We start from the raw sequence: 19,104 nt of genomic DNA, 5'->3' as shown, positions 1-19,104 counted from the left end.
TCTCTTGCTTTCTTTGGGAGAGCAACCCTTTAGCAGGCTGTCTGTGCTCCAGCAGTTGCCTGATTGTGAAGTGTGCAAGTTCCAGCTCATGCCAAGCCTGGATCAGGTTGTTAACTCACAGCTGCAGCTGTGCAAGCAAACCTGCATTCAAAGTGCAAATAAGCACATGCTTCAGCTGTTTGCAAGTGGGACGGGACCATGGCAAAACCCTCGGCAGGGACCTTGGCTAAAACTAAATATTGGCGTATCCTTAAAATAAAAAGGTGCATTAGTGGGGAATTGGGATTTTTTCCTTCTTTATGGGCCATGATTCTTTCTGTAAACATTTGAATGCTTTTGCCAGGTAATACAGGAAAAAACGAGACCTCTTGTCCCTCTGTCCCCCACTCTTACACCCTTCCCTCCCTGAAAAATGTGGTTGCTTGCTTGTCCAGGGATCTGAGTCATCTGTGTTTGTCCAGGGATCTGAATATTGAACTTAATTGTGAAAATCCTGTGAAAACATTGCAACATGTTCTGTTCATGACCTTGTAGCGATTCCTCCCTGCCCCCATGGGTAAAAGTCACAGCTCAGGTTACCCAAATCAATTCTGACTGGAAAAATTTCTCTAGAGTTGCTCCTTCACTAAAATTAGAAGACTACTTCTGCCAAATGCTGCCTTATCTGGGAATTAATTTCCTTGGAGGTGCAAATCTTTTAATGCAGAGGAAATTTCTTCATAGTGCCACTGTTCAGCATTTTGTAGGGATCCCAGAGCTTGGCCTGAATTTGTTTACCCCATCTGTTTTGATACAAAGAACCGTGTGATTTTTATTGAGGAAGATAATTTTAACCTTTCCTCTGGTTTAATAATGTGAGAGAAAAACCCTGCTGTCCAATGAGCTCAGCAAGTTCCATTGGCAAAAACTACAGTGTTAGAATGTTTGAATGTGAAAAGGTGATGAGGGAATGCAAACAGGTGTGCAAGTAGCTACAGCAATGTCTTGCTTCCCCAAAGACAATTGATAAATGCGAGTAGGTTAGTTACAATAAGGGATTAAAGTATATACTTAATGAATAATAAATTGTTATTTTAATACATAACTGATGTAGAACACTTTCAAAAGTAACTTAAACTGTGCCTGGAAATGAGCATTTGTAGTGCTTCAAGTTATCTGAGAAACATTTGGTAGCTTTGAAAACTTTAGACTGTGAACTGATTTGGAAATGTAATATTTCATTGTGTGATCTTCATATTACACATATATTAAAATATAATTTATTACCTTTGTTTACTCGGTGAAAATATATTTAAAATAGAATATGACAACAGATAATTTCTTAAACTCTTTGGTGTCATGCTGATGGCTATGTAACATATTGTGATGGTTTAAAATGAAACCCCTAGTGACCTGTACAGCCAGCTGCAACAAATAAAAATGTTTTATTGCCTACTTGCGTATTGTGTTTACGCCATGACGGACTGGCTGTCATCAGAGAAGCTCAGATGAACTTTTTGATTAAATGATGTAGCTGCTGTTACTGTGGTGAAAATTGTTTTGGTAGTTCTGTTTCTTGTAAACTTTTGTCCTTTTATCTGATAGCTTGCTACAACTTTCTAACTGGTCTGTATTTTGCTTCTAAATTAGTTATGAAGTAGCTGCCAGTTTTATAGGCCACATTTTGTTCTGCCTCCGGATGAACCAACAAAAGCTATAATGAGGACCTTGCCTCTGCCCATGACTCCTTGAAAGCAGTGTTGCAGAGAATTAGTCATTCCTGGTAGGTTTGGGTGCTCGCTCAGGGCAGCAGTATTATTCCTCCTTGTGTTAAGCACTGCTGATGTCCCTGCATTCCCTGTGTTTTCAGCTGAAGATCTGTCTCTGGCTTAGTTGCTTTAAAGTAGGTGGTGCTTTGAGCCTTGCTGATTTCAGATGGCACTTGAAGATGCTATGCATCTTTACAGGGCAGCATCCATGCTGTGAGGCAGCATGTTGAGTCGCAAGTAGAAGGCTGTGGGATTTGGGGCTGTATGTCATGCTTCTGTTGTGATTTGCCTGTGACTGTGGAGCAAGTGAGCTGTCAAGTCGATTGATGAGTATGAGCAAATGCTTGATAAGCTTTTGTCCTTTAATTAAACAACAACATCAGTCAGTACTGTGGGGCAGTTTGGTGTTGCAAACACACCTTTCATACTGCATGGTTTTCCTGCCCTTAGGGCTGACTTAACTGATTAGAAAGGATGTAACTTTTTTCCTTTTTGTAGTAACAGGCTACCAAGCACTTGCTGGATTATGTACAGTAAAACATGCCTTTTGTAATGTCTGAGTGGCTGAACTGCTTTTATGTTTCTCATGGTTTACACAATGGCGTGACTCCTTTTTTAAATAGAAGCTTCCTGAGTATTTGCATGTTGTTTCTGAGCCACGTCAATTTGTTACCCCAATTTGACAGTGGTACTGACTTTCATGGATGTGAATCCAGTGTATCCAAGAAGTCTGCCTTTCAGGTTATTCAGAGTAATAAGGCAACTTGTACCTTGCTTTGAAGAAGGTTCAAAGATCTGCCTCATGGATTATGTCCGTTTGTCAGAAGGATGCTGGTCAGGAAATGCATGTGTAACATCAGTGTAGCAGTGTGGTAAGGCATTTTGAGTGATGCTGAACTAGCTAAAGCATTAATACCACACACACATTGTAAGAGTAGCAGAAGTCAGTAATGCCTGAAGAAGCAGGGATTTTTCCAAGCATAGGAAAGGTGACCTATAGCTTGGTTCCTGCTGTGGTTACAGGAGAAATTTTCTTGTGTGTAATTTACATCCAGCAGTTTAATTTGGCTGGTATTGCTTTGTACCAAATTAATTGCATCTTTCTGTGGAAGTATTGGCAGACTTCTTAGAGAGGGTATAAAATGTTTTCTATTGCTTTGTAACCACAAGAAGGTGTGCTGTATGCTTGTGGTTTTCCTTACCTCTCTATGTGTCAGAAACATGATCTGTATTGCTTGTGTAATACTTGCTTGTTGCTTTCTTCCAAGGAGGTAGTTGTTGTCTAGGAGTTCAGCTAGAAGGGAATGATGGTCATTGTTTATTTCCTCTTGCAGCTTCCTGCTTTATCAATTAAACAGAACAGAAAATGCTCGTTACTCCTACTGTTTTAACAACCAAAATAGATTCTACAAAGCTTAAAGGAAATGGACCCTGACGCAAATCTATGTAGTAGATTTGCAGCAAGCTTCTCTGACTGTGCTTGAAGCACACTGAGCAGCTGTGGTTCTCACTGGCAATGCCTGTACTTCGTGCATCCTTTCCATATTGTGGGATGAGGCAGTTTGCAATAGCAAGTGGGACTTCTCATGAAATATTCAAGGCAGAAGTAGTCTGCTGTGAGCATGCTGCAGGCGAAGGCAAAGCATTGCAAAGAGCCAGTAAGGACACAGAAGAACTTTCCTTATTCATTAGCCTTGTGCCAGCTAGCTAGTTCTTTGTGACAATGTTCAGGAAGTTTAAAGGCATGTGGAAAGCTAGCTGTAACCATTGAAGGTAACAGAGGAGACTGGCACTTCTCACTGATTGTAGAAGCATTAAGTAAGCCCAGTAATCATAGAATGACAAAGGTTGGAAAAGACCTCTAAGAGCATTCAATCCAACTGTCCTACCTATCACCAATATTTCTCACTAAACCAGTCCCTCAGCACAGCGTCTAAATTATTCTTGAACTCCTCCAGGAACAACGACTCCACCACATCCCTGGGCACCTATTCCAGTGTGTGACCAGTCTCTTGGAGAAGTATTTCCTAATGTTCAACTTGAATCTCTCCTGGCACAACTTGAGGCCATTCTTTCTAGTCCTATTGCTAGTTACATGGGAGAAGAGGCTGACCCCCAGCTCACCACAACCTCCCTTCAGGTAGTTGTAGAGAGCAGTAAGGTGTATGGGGCTGCTGAATCACGGCCGGAACCTCTAATTGATCACCTGAGGTGAGCAATAAGTCAGCCATGGGAGCACGGGTGAAGGCAATTCACCTATGCTGCAGGAAGGGGTGGAGCCTGGCTGCACCTCTCCTAGACCCATTTAAGAGCTGACTGCCAGGGGGGAAGGATCTCTTCTGGAGATCTATTCCACTGGAGTTTATTATGTGAGCCCAGGATAGGGTGAGTGTCCTTTTTTCCTTACTCTAGTTACATCAGCCAAACTTCTGGGTATACCATACCATCTGTATATTCATTGATTGTACATATACCATCTGTATATTTATTGATTGTATGTAAGGTCACCCCTGAGGCTCCTCTTCTCCAGACTAAATAATCCCAGCTCCCTCAGCTGCTTCTCATAAGACTCGTGCTCCTCACTGGCTTCATTGCCCTTCTCTGAACATGCTCTAGAGCCCCAGAGTCTTTCTTACAGTGAGGGGCCCTAAACTGAACACAGTACTCAAGGTGTGGCCTCACCAGGATGTGTGAGGAGTACAGAGGGATGGTCACACCCTGCTTCTGCTGACAGTGCTATTTCTGATACAAGCCAGGATGCCATTGGCCATCTTGGCCACCTGGACACACTGCTGAGGCGTGTGTTCCAAGCATTCAGTGTTCACTGTACAGTGCCTGAAAGCAGCATTAAGGAGAGCCAGCATGCTCAGATCTCCATCACTCAGCTAGGCAGTGAAATCTTGAGTCTGCCAGGTTCAGTCCCTGTGCAGGACTTACTACTAGACTACTGTTCGGATTTAAGTGCCAATGTGAGAGTGGTATTGGTACCTTCTGTGTCCAGATTCTACTTTGAGTGTAATAAACCAGCAGAATTCTCTGAAATGGTTTGAAAAGTAGACAGTAGTATTATTAGTAACTCTGAATTAGCTCGGTTTTGTAGAAAAGCTTAGTGGATCCCTCCTTTCCTTGAAAGGGTTCACAGCAGCATCTCTCCATTTGGAGAGCAGTGCTGTGTCTGTTTGGTGCATGAAGGAGCAAATGCGGTGCTCTTAGGACCAGAGGGTGCTCATAAACAAATGCTGCTGTGGTGTCTCGCATCTAGAAGGAAAGATGCACTGACTTACCTAGCTGCTGTTTACAGACCTACAATAGTATTATCCAGTGCAAAATATAGGGACATGCATGGTGAAGAATGCTGTGTTGTCTTCCAGCAGGATCTCTGCTTTCAGAACAGAACACAAGCAACAGTGCTGGCAAGGTGTGCTCCAACCACATCCTTTAGGTGTGGTTGCTGAACAAAAATAAGAGGCAGGAGCCTCTACTGTAGATTCAGAATGTGCTGGGTACAGGATGGCATCGTCTGACAGAAACCCAGTGCTGTCAAGGTGGTGGCTGTTCTGGGCAGATACAGTCTTCCCTTTAGGAGCAGTACTGATGATGTATTGTGGCTTTATGGCTCTGAAGAACGTGGCAGTCAGGCACTGAACTTTTAACTGACCCAGGTTTTATAATATAAGCCAAAAGCAGTGAACTGTATTGTCATTTTACAGCTCAGGAGACTAAACATAGTGATCATACTATGGCTTTACCTGAACAAGGGAACTGGATTCTTCTAAATTTAATCATGGGATTTGTCTCTTCTCCTTATCAGTACTCTTATATCCTGAATGTTGCTTCAAATGATTCTTTACTGGCTTTACATGAAGGCATCTTCGTGGTGTTGTACAAACGGATGGATGTCATCTCTGAGCCCTGAAATAATCACTGGTTTTAGCAGCATAAATCCTCCCTTTTTGTTTGTGTTGTACCTTGTGCAGTGGTAGGACTTGAGCCAGCGCTGGCATTACTTCACAGGGTTTAAGAGAAGGTATTCTAGGCATTAATTATCCATACTGGTAGAGAAGATCGCTGTCAGTAGCTGCTTAAGAGTGGGCAACAAACCAACTCCAAGCATGTAGAAGTACAATATTGGGGACATTGTGATGTTCAGCACTTTGCCATGATAGGTAAATGATTGTATGAAAAATATTATTGATGATTAATCCCTTACTTAACTAAAAATGATATTGTTTGATATTGAGCTTGTTAAATTACGTGATAAATAACTTTTCTTTTCTAATCTTTTCTTTCTAGTTGATGTCCATCAGTGTATTAGGTGTTTCTGCTTGGATCAGAGACTACCTGAATAATGTTCTCACTTTAACTGCAGAAACAAGGTAAAGCTTTCCTTAAATGTATTAATCTGTGAATGATTGTAGCATATGTCGTTTGTTCTGTACAGAGAATTTCCTAATTAGGATTTCTAGGAACTTTTGTTTAAAGTAATTATTGTCTTGTTGAAAGGTGCATTTCTGTAAACTTTTCTGGCATCGATTGTAATTAGAGATAGGGGACATCAGAATTTCATCTCGTTTGTTCCTGTGCCTTTCTTTTGACAGGGATCGATTTTGGCCATTTGCCAACGTGTGACCATTTTTGTTTCAAATACTTTATTCTGTCCAGAGATTTAAGAATGCTGTTAGTTTTATTACTGCAGTGTTTACGTGCCCTGTTTGAGGAACAGGACCTCTGTGCTGCACCCTCTGCAAGTGCCAGACAGGTACACTGCCTTTGTCCCAAAGAAATTTCAGATTACACATTACCTTCTGGTACTTGAATACAGCATTTGAATTCAAAACCATGTAGAAGAGGTCTCTGTTAAACTTTTAAGGTACTGGGAATTACACATCTTTCAATCTGTCATTTCAAAATCTTTCATTTTAGTGGCTATCTTACATTTTTCTACTGTATAGGTTTTGTGTAATTATACCATTTTCATTATGATTGGTTTCAGGGTGGAGGAGGCTGTCATTTTAACTTACTTTCCTGTGGTCCATCCAGTCATGATTGCAGTCTGCTGTTTCCTTATCTTAGTTGGAATGTTGGGCTACTGTGGAACAGTGAAAAGAAATCTGTTGCTCCTTGTCTGGGTATGTTTCATAAACTCTAACTCTAACTTCTGCTTCACTTCAACAATGTAAGAAAAGTTTTATTCCTCTGGTACTAGATAAATACTGATTATTTTTTATTAGCATGTTGAGTTATGCTATCAGTGAGGAATTGTAATTGCTAAGCACACAGTGGGAAAGAATTTATTGCTTAGATGGAATTATGCTATGGTTGAAAGACAAGCAATGTTTCATTTTTAAAATTCTACTTCGTTTAGTAAGGAGCTGCTGAAGGGAAAAATAACTCACTCTTAAGTACTAATTACAGGAAAATGAGTTTGAGTGCTTGGAAATAAGCCCTTATGCTACCCTTCTCACTCTTGAGTATTCAATGGCTAGATAAACTATACTTTACATTCACAATTGACTGTAGGAATAAAGCAAAAGAATAGTATTCGTACCTGATGAAAATTGAGTGTGAGTGCATTCAGAACCTCTGCGTTCTTTTACTTGAATGTGAAGTTTTGCACTTGCATTTGCTTGTGAGAGCAAATTCAAAACTAAATTACAAGTAATCAGTTTTTTTCTTTTGTTTGGAGAATCAGACAAGAGCAGCCAATTAACAATAGCCTCTCCTGTACAAGGCCTTAAGTAAAATCTTGTTGGAGTGAGGGTTTGACTGTAATGGGAATCAAATACCTTTTAGTTCTTTTGGAATTCAGTGACTTTGAGGGTGATGGTTGTGTTTTTCTGTTTGTTTAAAAAAATAAAAAACAGCCCTTGAACATATTTTAAATATTTAGATTTTTAAAACATTTAGGCCCTTGGCAACACTGAGATCAACGTCTCCATGTGCCTGTGGCCTTCTATGAAATCTAGCTGTTTGCTCTCTGCAGACCTTGTCTTTGCCTTTTAACATAAGGATTAGTGGAAATGCAAGTAGAGTGTAGCCCTGAGCAAAGGATGTGAAAGAAGTGTATTAGGTTTGACTATTGTTTTTGCAGTGTGGGATGAAGTGAACTAGTAAATTCATTCAATTCTTATGAATATCCAGGAGTCTTGCTGACATAGGGTTGGGCTTGTGCTGATTTTTTTTTTTCTGTGTTGGGTTCTCCCAAATCATGTGTTGTTTAAATTTTCTAATGTCTTAAGGCTGAAGTGCATGATACCCAAACCTCACAAACATTGCCCAAAATGACCAAAAAGGAAGTGTGAAGTTATCTGAGATTTACGTAACCTTTGCTTTTATCTAATTGAAAATAGTATAAACGATCAGGAAACTCTAATAAGGATCTGTACTAAAATTACTTTTTTGAGAGAAAGTTGGAATAAATTCTATTTGAGTTTTCCAGCTGGAGGTCTGCGGCACAAATGTCCCTTAACTGCTAGATGGCAAATACTGTTCTTCATTTGTATATTAAGAACATAATATGATAATTGTTTCAAAGTTATGTACCAAGGAAAAGTATAATTTAAATCTGAAAACTTTATAGTAATATAAGTCATGCATTTCTAGATATTCACCGTGCAAATCAGTGACATCAAGTTCTGTGACTTAGTTATGAGCTTTTGCATAAAAATAGCAGGTTCATGTAATTTTGTGCATCATAATTATTTATCTAGCAACATCTACATTTTAGAAGGACCTTACACGTACTTCTGTTTTACATAGTGAAAGTACTAAAAGATAGTAAAATGCATTAAGCTCTTAGATTTTTTGGTAAGGTCTTTTATTACTTTTATTATGAGTTTTGTGTATAGTGATAGCTTTTAACGGAAAATGAAGTAAAAGACAAAAGCAACTGCATAATAAATACCAGTTTTGTATATTATCCAATAAGAGTGGTTGTTTGCTACAAGCCTTCAAAAAATCATAATTAATTATAAAGAAACACTAAGAGAAAGAAGTTAAAACTGTTGTTTGCCCCATTTTATTTAAGTTCCCAATAAAAGAGACCAATGCATAGGTTTTACGGATGTCTGGAAATAAGTTATTTGAATTGTGTTTAGGCAGTTAAATTATACTAAATCAAACCAAGACATTTCTATAGTTTAACTTGCAATATTTCATTCTTAGGAGTGATAGAATTTGCTTGTGCTAACCAAACTGATAAGCAAAAGTAAATGATATCTTAATGATATCATTGTCTTTGATTAATTGTTCAGTTAGTATAGTCCTGTTCTACTGCAGATGTATTCAGACATAATATTTTGTTCTTCAGACTAATCAGAAAAATGATGGATCAACAAACTGAGCTTTTAAAACCGGATGAACTCAAACAAAAGAATCTTCATGTAAAACATTAACAACCTTTTCAGTCATGCCTTTAACCTTTTTGAAGTCCGTGAGCCACCATAATGACATGCACAAAGATACTTGGATCCAAATACTGATGTTCCCCTAGCAGTGTACTAATTGCTAGTGCTAATGTTAATTGAACTGGATTTTTGGAAAATCCAATAAAGCATAAGGTTGGCTAGTAGACATTTTTAATACAACTGAATACACAATTATATTCATTTACTTTTGAAACTCAATTGAATTCATTTTACTTTTGCCTTGAAATAAAATGTTTAAACCTTTCCAACGTCACTTGGGGTATAAATAGTGGTTGAGTTAATGTTTACTCAGCTTAATAGTAAGGAAGTGTAATAATTCAGTCTTTTGAGGTTTACGCTCTGGATTGTTTGTAGAACTAAGCAATTTTAATCTCTAATCGTGGAATTTTAATTGCTTTAGGAATACATAATCCTGAAGACTGTTGGTATAAATAACCCATGGCTATACAGTGTCTGTAATGTAATTTTTATGTCTTGCAAATGACCCTTATCCTCACAAAGAAGTTAATGTTTCAGGTGTGGAAGATTTGCACTAAATTACTGTGGTTGTCTTGCCCCATTTTGCAGTGTTAACAATTTAAGTAATAGGATGAATCATCAAAGATGGGTGTGTTTGATTATTGTTCATATGATAAATTTCCATCCTAGTACTTCATACCCCAAAATCTGCAGCTTCCTGTGCTTAAAAGTTCAATGGAGCACCCACTGACAAATATTAAAAAAAAAAAACAACAAACAAATAACAAAACAACCCAAACAACAGCAAAACTTTACTGTATGAATATTTAAAGAAAGAAAATAGACATAGGGTGAAGTACAGCTGGTCATTTTGATTCAGAACTATAGTTTGCAGCTTACATATTTCATACTTAGGATCTAAATGAAGTCACTAAAGTTGCAGACTTTGTAAGCTTAGTGAGAGGTGGTTTGAGGGTTGTTATGTGTTGCATGTTGTGTGAGATGCTTTTCAGTATATTTGGATTTTGTTTTGTTAGTGGTCTGTTTACTAAATGGATATGGTTGATGCTTACCAATATACAACAGTATAACATGAATTTTTTTTATGTAGAAAATTGCCTTTAGAAATGATGTCTTTTCTAAAGTAACATTTCATCATTCAAGTTAGTTTTAAGCTAACAGTAACTTTCTTCTAAAGGAGATAGCTATTTAACAGGCAAATTCAATGCATCTAGCGCAGCAAAAAACTACACCAAGTAAAATAATTTTAGGGATTCCATTCATATGCTTAAAAAAAAATTATAGAGCATTGAGCCAAAGCAGACTTTTCTTAATATTAACCGTGAAAATAATCTTTTGGGAAAAACTTCTATTTAGAACTGGAGCCTTATTCATTCCAGTTAAGATTTATTATAAACTTCCCTCAAGAATGTCCTAGTTCACCAATAGGGATGCTTTACAAAACCAGAAACACTTCTTAGTTAGACTTCTGTTATTTCCAGCGTGTTAACTTGAGCCCCCATAATTGTAGCATTGAAGTGGATTCATTGAATGTCCTTTTGCTCAACTTGACCTGGGAGAGTGGCTTATTTTTTTGTTATAGCTGTGGAATACAGTAGCACCAAATACATTCTCATCTATTAAAGAGTTGTTTTGTTGCTGATTGAGTGGCAGGCTCTTTAGTGTGGGGAGTGTCAGCAAATTATGCAGTAACATAATGCAGGGAGGAGTTGAGGAAAGCTGGGTTGCTTGTGGTTGGAAGTTTGGGGATGAAATTCAGGAATCCAGATGCTTCAGTTTATATCATCATAGCCCACTTCTGTAAGTAAAAAATAAGCCACAATCTCCTCAATCACTACCCTGAATAGAATAGTAACCTTTGGAGTGTGTGAACTTGATGAGGTTTTAGTTGCATTAAGACAGCAAGAGTAAACTCTGTTGCTTGGCTGAAAGCTCTTCATGAAAATCCCACTGGAAAACATTTTCCTGGCTGGAGTTTGTATTGCAAATTCTGGCATTTGTAACTATGGGTTTTCTGTAATTACAGCATTCAAACAGTACGGAACTCAAATTTGTCTGAATATGCTTTCACAAAAAGAAAAGCTATTAGAAATATTTGGTCAATAAGTCAAATCTTTTTACTGATTTTTATCATAAAATTGTCAGTTAAATAAATGTTGTTCAGAGGTAAGCATTCATAGACCCTGTTGGTATGTGGTCAGTTTGTTAAATCTGTTATGGCAGAATCTGGTTGCAAATTGGAACTTGGCAGGCAGAATTGTCTGTTAATGGAGCTGAAACACAACCAGGTAAATATTATAAAACTGAACTGACCTTTTCTTTAAAAGTACGTCAATATGTTGTGAAGAGGAAAAAATTACAGTATATTCACATTTCAGTTGAACATGCAAATGTAGGGTATAATCATTAAGCAAGTGTGACAGGAATATGCTTGTTTCTTGTCAGTAATTCTCAGCTGGCTATGCACAGTGTTTTTGAAAGTGATTTTAGTAAATGCATATGAAAAATGATTGGGAACCACTGACTGTATCACCACTTGTTACAGATTATTCCTTACTCATTTAAACATGTGGATGCACAGGTGATAGACATGATTAAATTTGGATGTCCAGTACATTGTAAAATATCAATTCTAACTGCCAATGTCTTTCTAGAAGGGATCCCTATTCCCTTTTAAATGTAGCTGTGCTACAATACTATGCATCAACTGTTTTGAAGGCATCTGACTACGATGAGCATGGATTAGTGGAAGAATCTAGTAGTAATTAAATTTGTCTCTTTTTCTTTTTTTGTGTCAGCGTGTATTTCTGTAATTCTGCAGCATATTTGTTCTCACCCATGTGAGGCGTTAGCACAGCTACTCCAGCATTTTGTGCAACCTTTTGGCACTGGAATTACATGCTAACCAGAACTATTTCATCATTATTAAACTACTAGGCACTGAAAGGGAGGAAATAAGACAAACATATTTACCGTAATCCCATGCAGTTTAGAATTAGAGCAGAGACTAAAATTTGGCATTGTTGCCTTTTGTGCTTTATAAACAAATTTTTTATAAAGATAGTGAGACTTGGGAGAAAGCAGGTTCAGAAGACAGGTTAGCCTGCCTTTTTGAAAGATGGTTTTAAGTCAGTTTTAAGTTTACCAGCTTTTATTATGGGCCAGTAAGTTTGATATGAGCAACTTTGTGAAGAAAGTAAAAATAGGACTATTTTTTATTTTATAGATTTCTGATTTTCACTCTCAAGCTGAGCTGTTTTGGGAAATGTCTAACAGTGTAGAAACATCTTTTGAAATTGGATAGAGGGTAAGCTTCTTCCCTGTTCAGACCAGGGTTTAAAGGTTCAAATAAATTGTTAGATTTTGAGAATGGTATTGGCTGCACTGGTAGAATGAAGCTCAGTTTTGCTGGAGAGGGTTCGTTCTTCACATCTCCAAGCACAGCACAGCGCAGTTCAGTGCATTTACTCAGCACCTTGAAGTTCTTGAAAAGAACTGTCCAGAAACTCAAGGCTACTCAGGAAAATGTCTTGGATTTATGACAGGAAAATTTGACAGCGTGATTATGATACTGTCAGTTAAAGTGGACTTTTTCTTGTACTTCTGCAATAGCAAGGACTCACTTCCTCATCCTTTTGGAAAAATAAGTATAGTGCTAAGCTAAAAGGTAAACAAATATCTATTGAAAGTAGTCATTTTATGGTTCCACTGTATTTTCAGCATGAGGCATGCTGCCTGTATGTCTCCGTCACATTTTGCTCTGCATGCTATACTTGTAGAGTAGCCTGACGAGCATGAATATTTTGCCTGTTCTCTGTGATTTTACTAGCTGTGCTGTGACTGGCATCATGATTTAAAAGTTTTTGGGCAAATCTTTTTTTTCTTCCATGTTCCCATTTTCATTATGCTGTTAGCACTGTTTTCTTCTTCAAAGTTCTTGGAAATCATTAATTTCCAAGGCAGTATTAAAAACTGACATATCACCAGAGCTGAAATGGGCTCTGAGTGGTATTCTCTGATGAAGGGAAGAAGGAAGATAGTAATAGTTGAGTTGGAATAATGGAAGTGTGCACGTTGTAAGGCCTAAGACTAATATGACAGTAGGTACAGTAGGTTGGGGGTGCTGAGGCAAGAAACCTGACAGTATGAGAGTCAGAGGTATATCCTCACTGAGAAGATGAGGAACTACTGAGATAAAGTGGTCTTGTTGCTCTGGGGCTTTTTTTCCCCTCTGTCTTTTCCAGATCCTCTGTTCTGATTGCTTATTTGCCCAGCTTTTTTTTTTTTCTTTTTCCCTCCACTGAAGGAAATGGGGAACGAGTGAGTCCCAGAGAGGAGTTGATATGTGAGTAAACAGATCCACAGGGCTTAGCTAAACCTCTGTGTCTTGTCTGAACTGCAGCCCAACCTCACAGTGCAACATGCATGACGTTGTGGTTCAGCTGCATGCTTTTGTCACAAAGTGAATGTGGAGTGGAAGTCCTGTTGTGTAAATGCATCTTTTTTCCTGCCTAATCTTGAGCTTTTGACTAATTAACCAGAGAGGCTCTGTGCTGCATGTGGCATGGATTTTGTACATGAGAAGCAGCTTGTTGCTGAATGGTGAATGTAAGAAGTTTTTCTGGGCCTACTGAGTCAGACTTACTGTAATAGTAGCCTCTCACTATAAGGAGGACATTGATGTCCTGGAGCATGTCCAGAGAAGGACAGTGAAGCTGGTGAGGGATCTGGAGCACAAGTCTTATGGGGAGCAGCTGAGGGAGCTGGGATTGTTTAGTCTTGCGGAGACTCAGGGGAGACCTCATTGCTCTCTGTAACTGCTTGAAAGGAGGTGTAGTGAAGTGGGGGTGGATCTGTTTTCTCAGGTAACAATGATAGGACAAGATGTAATGGCTTCAAGTTGCTCCAGGGAAGATTCAGGTTGGATGTTAGGAAAAACTTATTTTCAGGAAAAGTGGTGAGGTAATGGAACAAGCTGCCCAGGGAGGTGATGGACCACACTTTGTGGAGTCATCTACCCTTTCCAAGAAAAGTGGCACTGAGGAAGGTGGTTTAGTGGGCATGCTGTTGGTGGGTTGACGGTTGGACTAGATGATCTTAGTAGTCTTTTCCAACCTCTATGGTTCTATGATTTCATTTTACAAGGAAAAAGGAAATAAAAAGGGGAAAAGTGATGAAGGGGGCTGCTGTTAAAAAAAATAATCCATGTAGAACAGGAAACTTTATTTCTTAATATACATCCTATGAATTACAGGGAGAGGAAGAGGGATGAGAATATTTTAAGCCACGAGGAAATTATTATCTAATGTATTCTTACCAATGTCCCGTTAAGTATTTGCCATGACCTTATTCCTTGGAGTTGACTTGATGTGATTGAACCTAAGGCAAATAAATTCTAATATTTGTCTGAAGTGCACATTTGCTCATTGTCAAGGCAATATTCATTTCCTTACATTAGCAAAGATGATGTTAAAGTAAATAATGTATAACAGTTCATTAATATCTCATAGAAGAATGTAGACTATGAACAATATCCTTAGTATTCATGAGTAATATTGTCCAATTTTTAAAAAGGCACACAAACCTGAAGAGAGAACTTGAATACATACCTTAAAAAAATAATAATAATAAAAAAGTTCATTTCCATACATATAAAAGCCAATTGCTTGATTCAGAAAATTTGTTATAAAGATTTTGGAAAAAAGCGATGGATATTTGTATAAAACCTGGACTTTGCAAAGGTCACAGGCTTTAAGATACTTTGTAGGGGTTGTTTAAATTGGATGATCTGGGATACCGAAATTTAAAACATTTGATCAATTAGCTGCGGAGTGTATTTTGAAGAACTGTATGGCATTCGGTAGTTAATGTAAGTTGGTGGCTTCAGTCCATTTCCTTGTTGACTTGTGATTGCATCCCTTATAAATTTCAGCATTGTTGAGTTAGTATTTTAAATTAGAATAACAAATAAATTGTTAATTCCTCCAGGGCAGGGCTCAGAGAGCTGAGGAGAGGGAGAGTGGGTGAATTTTTGCTCTGAGGGTATGGATAGACAAAGAATTTCAGGTTTCTGTGCAGCTTGTCTGACTCTATTTAGTCATTGTTTGCTCCCTTTTTAAAAAGTATAGCTAGGGCTCTGGGCAGCCTGATCTAGTGGTTGACAACCCTGCTCACAGCACGGGCTTTGGAACTGCATGGTCTTTAAGTCCCTTCCAATCTAAGCCATTCTATGATTGATCATTAAAATAGACTCGTTAGTTCTTAGACTATGACAAAGGTATCATAGAATCATAGAATCATTTCGGTTGGAAGGGACTTTTAAGATCATCTAGTTCCAATTCCCCTCCTGTGAGCAGGGACACCTCCCTCTAGGTTACTCAGAGTTCCATCCGGCCTTGCATGCTTTCAGGGAGGGGGCATTCACAACCAACCTCACTGAGCAACCCGTTCAAGTGTCTCATCACCCTCACAGTAAATAATTTCTTCCTAATATCTCATCTAAGTCTACCTTCTTCCAGTTTACAGCCATTTCTCCTTGTTCTGTCACTACATGCCTTTACTAAAAGTCCCTCCCCAGCTTTCCTGTAGGCCTCTTCAGGTACTGGAAGGCGCTTATAAGGTCTCCTAGCAGCATTCTCTTCTCCAGGCTGAAGAGCTCCAGCTCTCTCAGCCTGTCCTCATAGAAGAGGTGCTCCAGCCCTCTAATAATTTTTGTGGCCCTCTTCTGGATTTACTCCAACAACTCCACGTCCTTCCTGTGCTGGGAACTCCAGAACTGGACACAGTACTCCAGGTGGGGGTCTCATGAGAGCAGAGTAGAGGAGCAGAATCACCTTTGTTTACCAGCTGGTCACACTTCTCTTGATGCAGCACAGGATGCAGTTGGCCTTCTAGTCTGTGAGTGCATACTGCCAGCTCATGTTGAATCTTTCATCAGTCAGCACGGTCAGATCCTTCTCCCAGAGCTGCTCTCAAGCCATTCTCTGCCCAACATGTATCTGTGAGAGTGCCCAACCCAGATACAGGACCTTGCACTTGGCATATTGAACTTCATGAAGTTAGCCTGGGCCCACCACTCCAGCATGTCCAGGTCACTCTGGATAGCATCCCTTCTCTCTACTGTGTCAACTGCACCGCTCAGCTTGGTGTCATCTGCAAACTTGCTGAGGGTGCACTCAATCCCACTGTCTGTGTCACAAAGATGATAAATAGCACCAGGCCCAGCACAGATTCCAGAGGAGCGCCACTTGTCACTGGTCTCCACTTGGACATCAAGCTGTTGACTGGAGCTTTCTGAGTGCAATCATCCAGCCAATTCCTTAGCCAGAAAGTGGTCCATCCATCAAATTCGTTTTTCCCCAATTACCAAGTAGAGGGAACTATAGTTTGTAACTTAGGAAGGAAGGAAGAACTTAGTTTTTTTTTATTTTTTTTATGGAAAATGTCTGATTTTCATTGATAATCAAGATCTATGATGGTGGCCATTTTGATGTTTCTTAGGGTGCAGACAGATGTTTGGATGTCTTGTGTCTCAAAAGAGTACTGCTGATCCTCTCAGGCTGTTTGTTAGCCATTGGGAAATGCTGTGCGTAACCCTTCTAAATTCTTTTGGCATCTTTTTCACATACATTATCTCTAGTCTTTCAGAGATTCCCATGCAATTTTATTCTGCAGATGCTTACCCTTGAAATCTTCCTCAGCTCCTGCCTTTCTCTCTCAGATCTTCCCTTGCCTCCCTTGCCATTTGGACCACATTGCCCAAAAAGATGGTATGAACCCCAGTAAGCAAGACTGAAGATGGACTTGATGATCAGTTAGTTTTTGTTTGCTCTGACGTGAGGGATGTGGTTTTTCTCGAGTCTGGAAAAAAAAGAAAAAAGTGTTCTGTCTTCTGGGAAAAAAGAAAAGCATTTGGGACGAGAGGGGCAAATCTTTAAAACAGATGTTTATTAAATGAAATAAAAAAAGCACATGAGTGATGATTCATTAATGAGTACACTGATTCTTCAAATAAAGCTACGTTTCCTCAAAAATTGAAAAACTTTATAGTATCCTAGACCAGATTTGCCAGTAACTGGAATATCCCCTGTGCTCTCATTTTTCTTTACCGTATTGCAATTTCTGACTCCAGTCATTAATGTCTGTCTGCAGTTTCCATTTGCTTTCATATACAGAATGCTCTCTTTCTTTCTCGCTGTCTGGAAAAGGACTTCAGAAGAAGCCAATACTTGAAGTATGTTGTGTGATGGGATATATTCATTCTTCAGGGAAGAATTTAGTAGTCTGTGATGCCTCTGCAGGTTTTCTGGAAAAGCAGTGGCTAGCCAGGAGGCTTTAAGAAAAGGTGAAATAGGGTCCTGGTTCCTGCAAAAGGGACATCTTATGATGTGCAACCCAAGAAGTCTGAGAAAGGAAAGAAGTGAATTAAGCCACTCTTATGCCTTTCTACTTCTGATGAGGTTTAGGTGGTCACATAACCCTGTCTCTGTTTTCATGAGTTGCCTAGACTTCTGCTTCTGCATTACACTTCCAGGCTGCAAACAACATGATCGTTATCATGGACAGGTACAAGATGGATCTAATGGTGTGAAAGGGGACTTTTTCAGGTCCTTGATTCTCTCTGTACTTGGGATAATAGACTATCAGTTTTACAGGTCATAGTAGTTGAATGTTGCTGAGGCATTATGTAGGTAATTGGCAAAAAAAAACAACCTACCAAACCCAGCTGTGACAGAACAAAATGCCATGTGGTAATACTTCAGTAATCCCTGAAAAAGTTCAGTGTTCTTGGAAATACTTTGGAGATGGGCATTTTAAATTGGAACTAGAGTGAGAGGAGGAGCTAAGTTTTTATGAATTGTTTCAGAATACTGTGTTTTCTGAAGGCCTTTGCCTTCCTTTCTTGCCATCTTCTAGATGAGAAAAAAAAAAAAAGGAAATACAAAAAATACGTTGGCAGTGGTTGAGAGTGCTATGAGGAAGGTAGGGTGTAGGAGTATCAGGGTTGTGGGATACAGTTTTGAGTGTAGAGCATAATAGCATTCTTCAGTGGGTTAGTCGTCTTTACAAAGTGTAGCTGCTTAGCCCATAGAAACAAGGAAGAAATATTAAACGTTGGTTTGAAACCGAGTCCGTGCATCTGGCGGAGTAGGAGTCTGTAAATGGAGGAAGAGGCATTTAACAGTCAGACTCCTGTGGGAATTCAACTGGGGATGAGGAATAAGAAGTGATGCCAATAATTTATGTATTTGGAAGATGGAAATTTGGAGTAATATCTTTCTATAATGGCTCCAGAGGCTTCTTTTTTTTATACCACACAACTTCTGTAAGAATTACTCTGCAAACCATTACATTTAGAGAGTTATAATATTCCCCTTCAACAACAGAGTGAAACTGAAGCTCATGTAGAACTTGGTGTGCTTGCAGTTGCTAATTTCCTAGAGTATGCTTTCATACATATGAAATCTTTATATCTTCTGTTGTCTTTTTCTTTACGGACACAAGATGGGCTTTCTCAAAGCAGAAAGCTTCATTCTACAGTGCTGTGATGTGTCCAAACGTTGCTGGAGTCACGAGTCTCAATTCCTGGCAGACCCAGATATGTTTTATGAGTGAACTGGGACAAATAGTGTCCTATCCCAGATTATGTTCAATAACTGGATAAAATCATGTATTTTGGCTCTTCTATCTCTAACTGCTACTAGAAATTCTTTTAACTACATGTTGACAAAAATGAGGAAATATCACATATTAAGGTTTGTGACTGAATGAAATGTTACAAGGAACTGAAAATTAAAAATTTTCCGAAGTATTCCACACTTACACCCTGGTCTGTCATTTTCATTATGATCAGTGAATTTTATATAACATTTGGGGATTGTTGGCAGTCCCGGACCCATAATTCAGAGTATAAAACTACTGAAATTTTCTTTGACAAATGAGAACACAAA

General features: G+C 38.9%; 1 protein-coding gene across 3 annotated transcripts in view; it reads left to right on the top strand.

Annotated features, from left to right (window-relative positions):
• TSPAN12 (tetraspanin 12) overlaps positions 1 to 19,104 on the top strand; it is a 45,165-nt gene that overhangs the window by 8,164 nt on the left and 17,897 nt on the right. For 2 of the 3 annotated variants that reach the window (XM_052669373.1, XM_052669371.1), the window contains exons 3-4: positions 6,042 to 6,124; positions 6,742 to 6,877. In XM_052669373.1, coding sequence (XP_052525333.1) covers positions 6,042 to 6,124; positions 6,742 to 6,877 — 219 coding nt within the window. Of the gene's footprint in view, positions 1 to 1,629; positions 1,763 to 6,041; positions 6,125 to 6,741; positions 6,878 to 19,104 lie in introns of all 3 variants that reach the window. The other variant, XM_052669372.1, reaches the window with a different exon arrangement.

The sequence above is a fragment of the Tympanuchus pallidicinctus genome, unplaced genomic scaffold (genome assembly GCF_026119805.1).
Source record: "Tympanuchus pallidicinctus isolate F22 unplaced genomic scaffold, pur_lepc_1.0 scaffold8, whole genome shotgun sequence".
NCBI lineage: Eukaryota > Metazoa > Chordata > Aves > Galliformes > Phasianidae > Tympanuchus > Tympanuchus pallidicinctus.
Note: the sequence above shows the minus strand (reverse complement) of the source record. Positions and strands in the feature narration are given on the sequence as shown.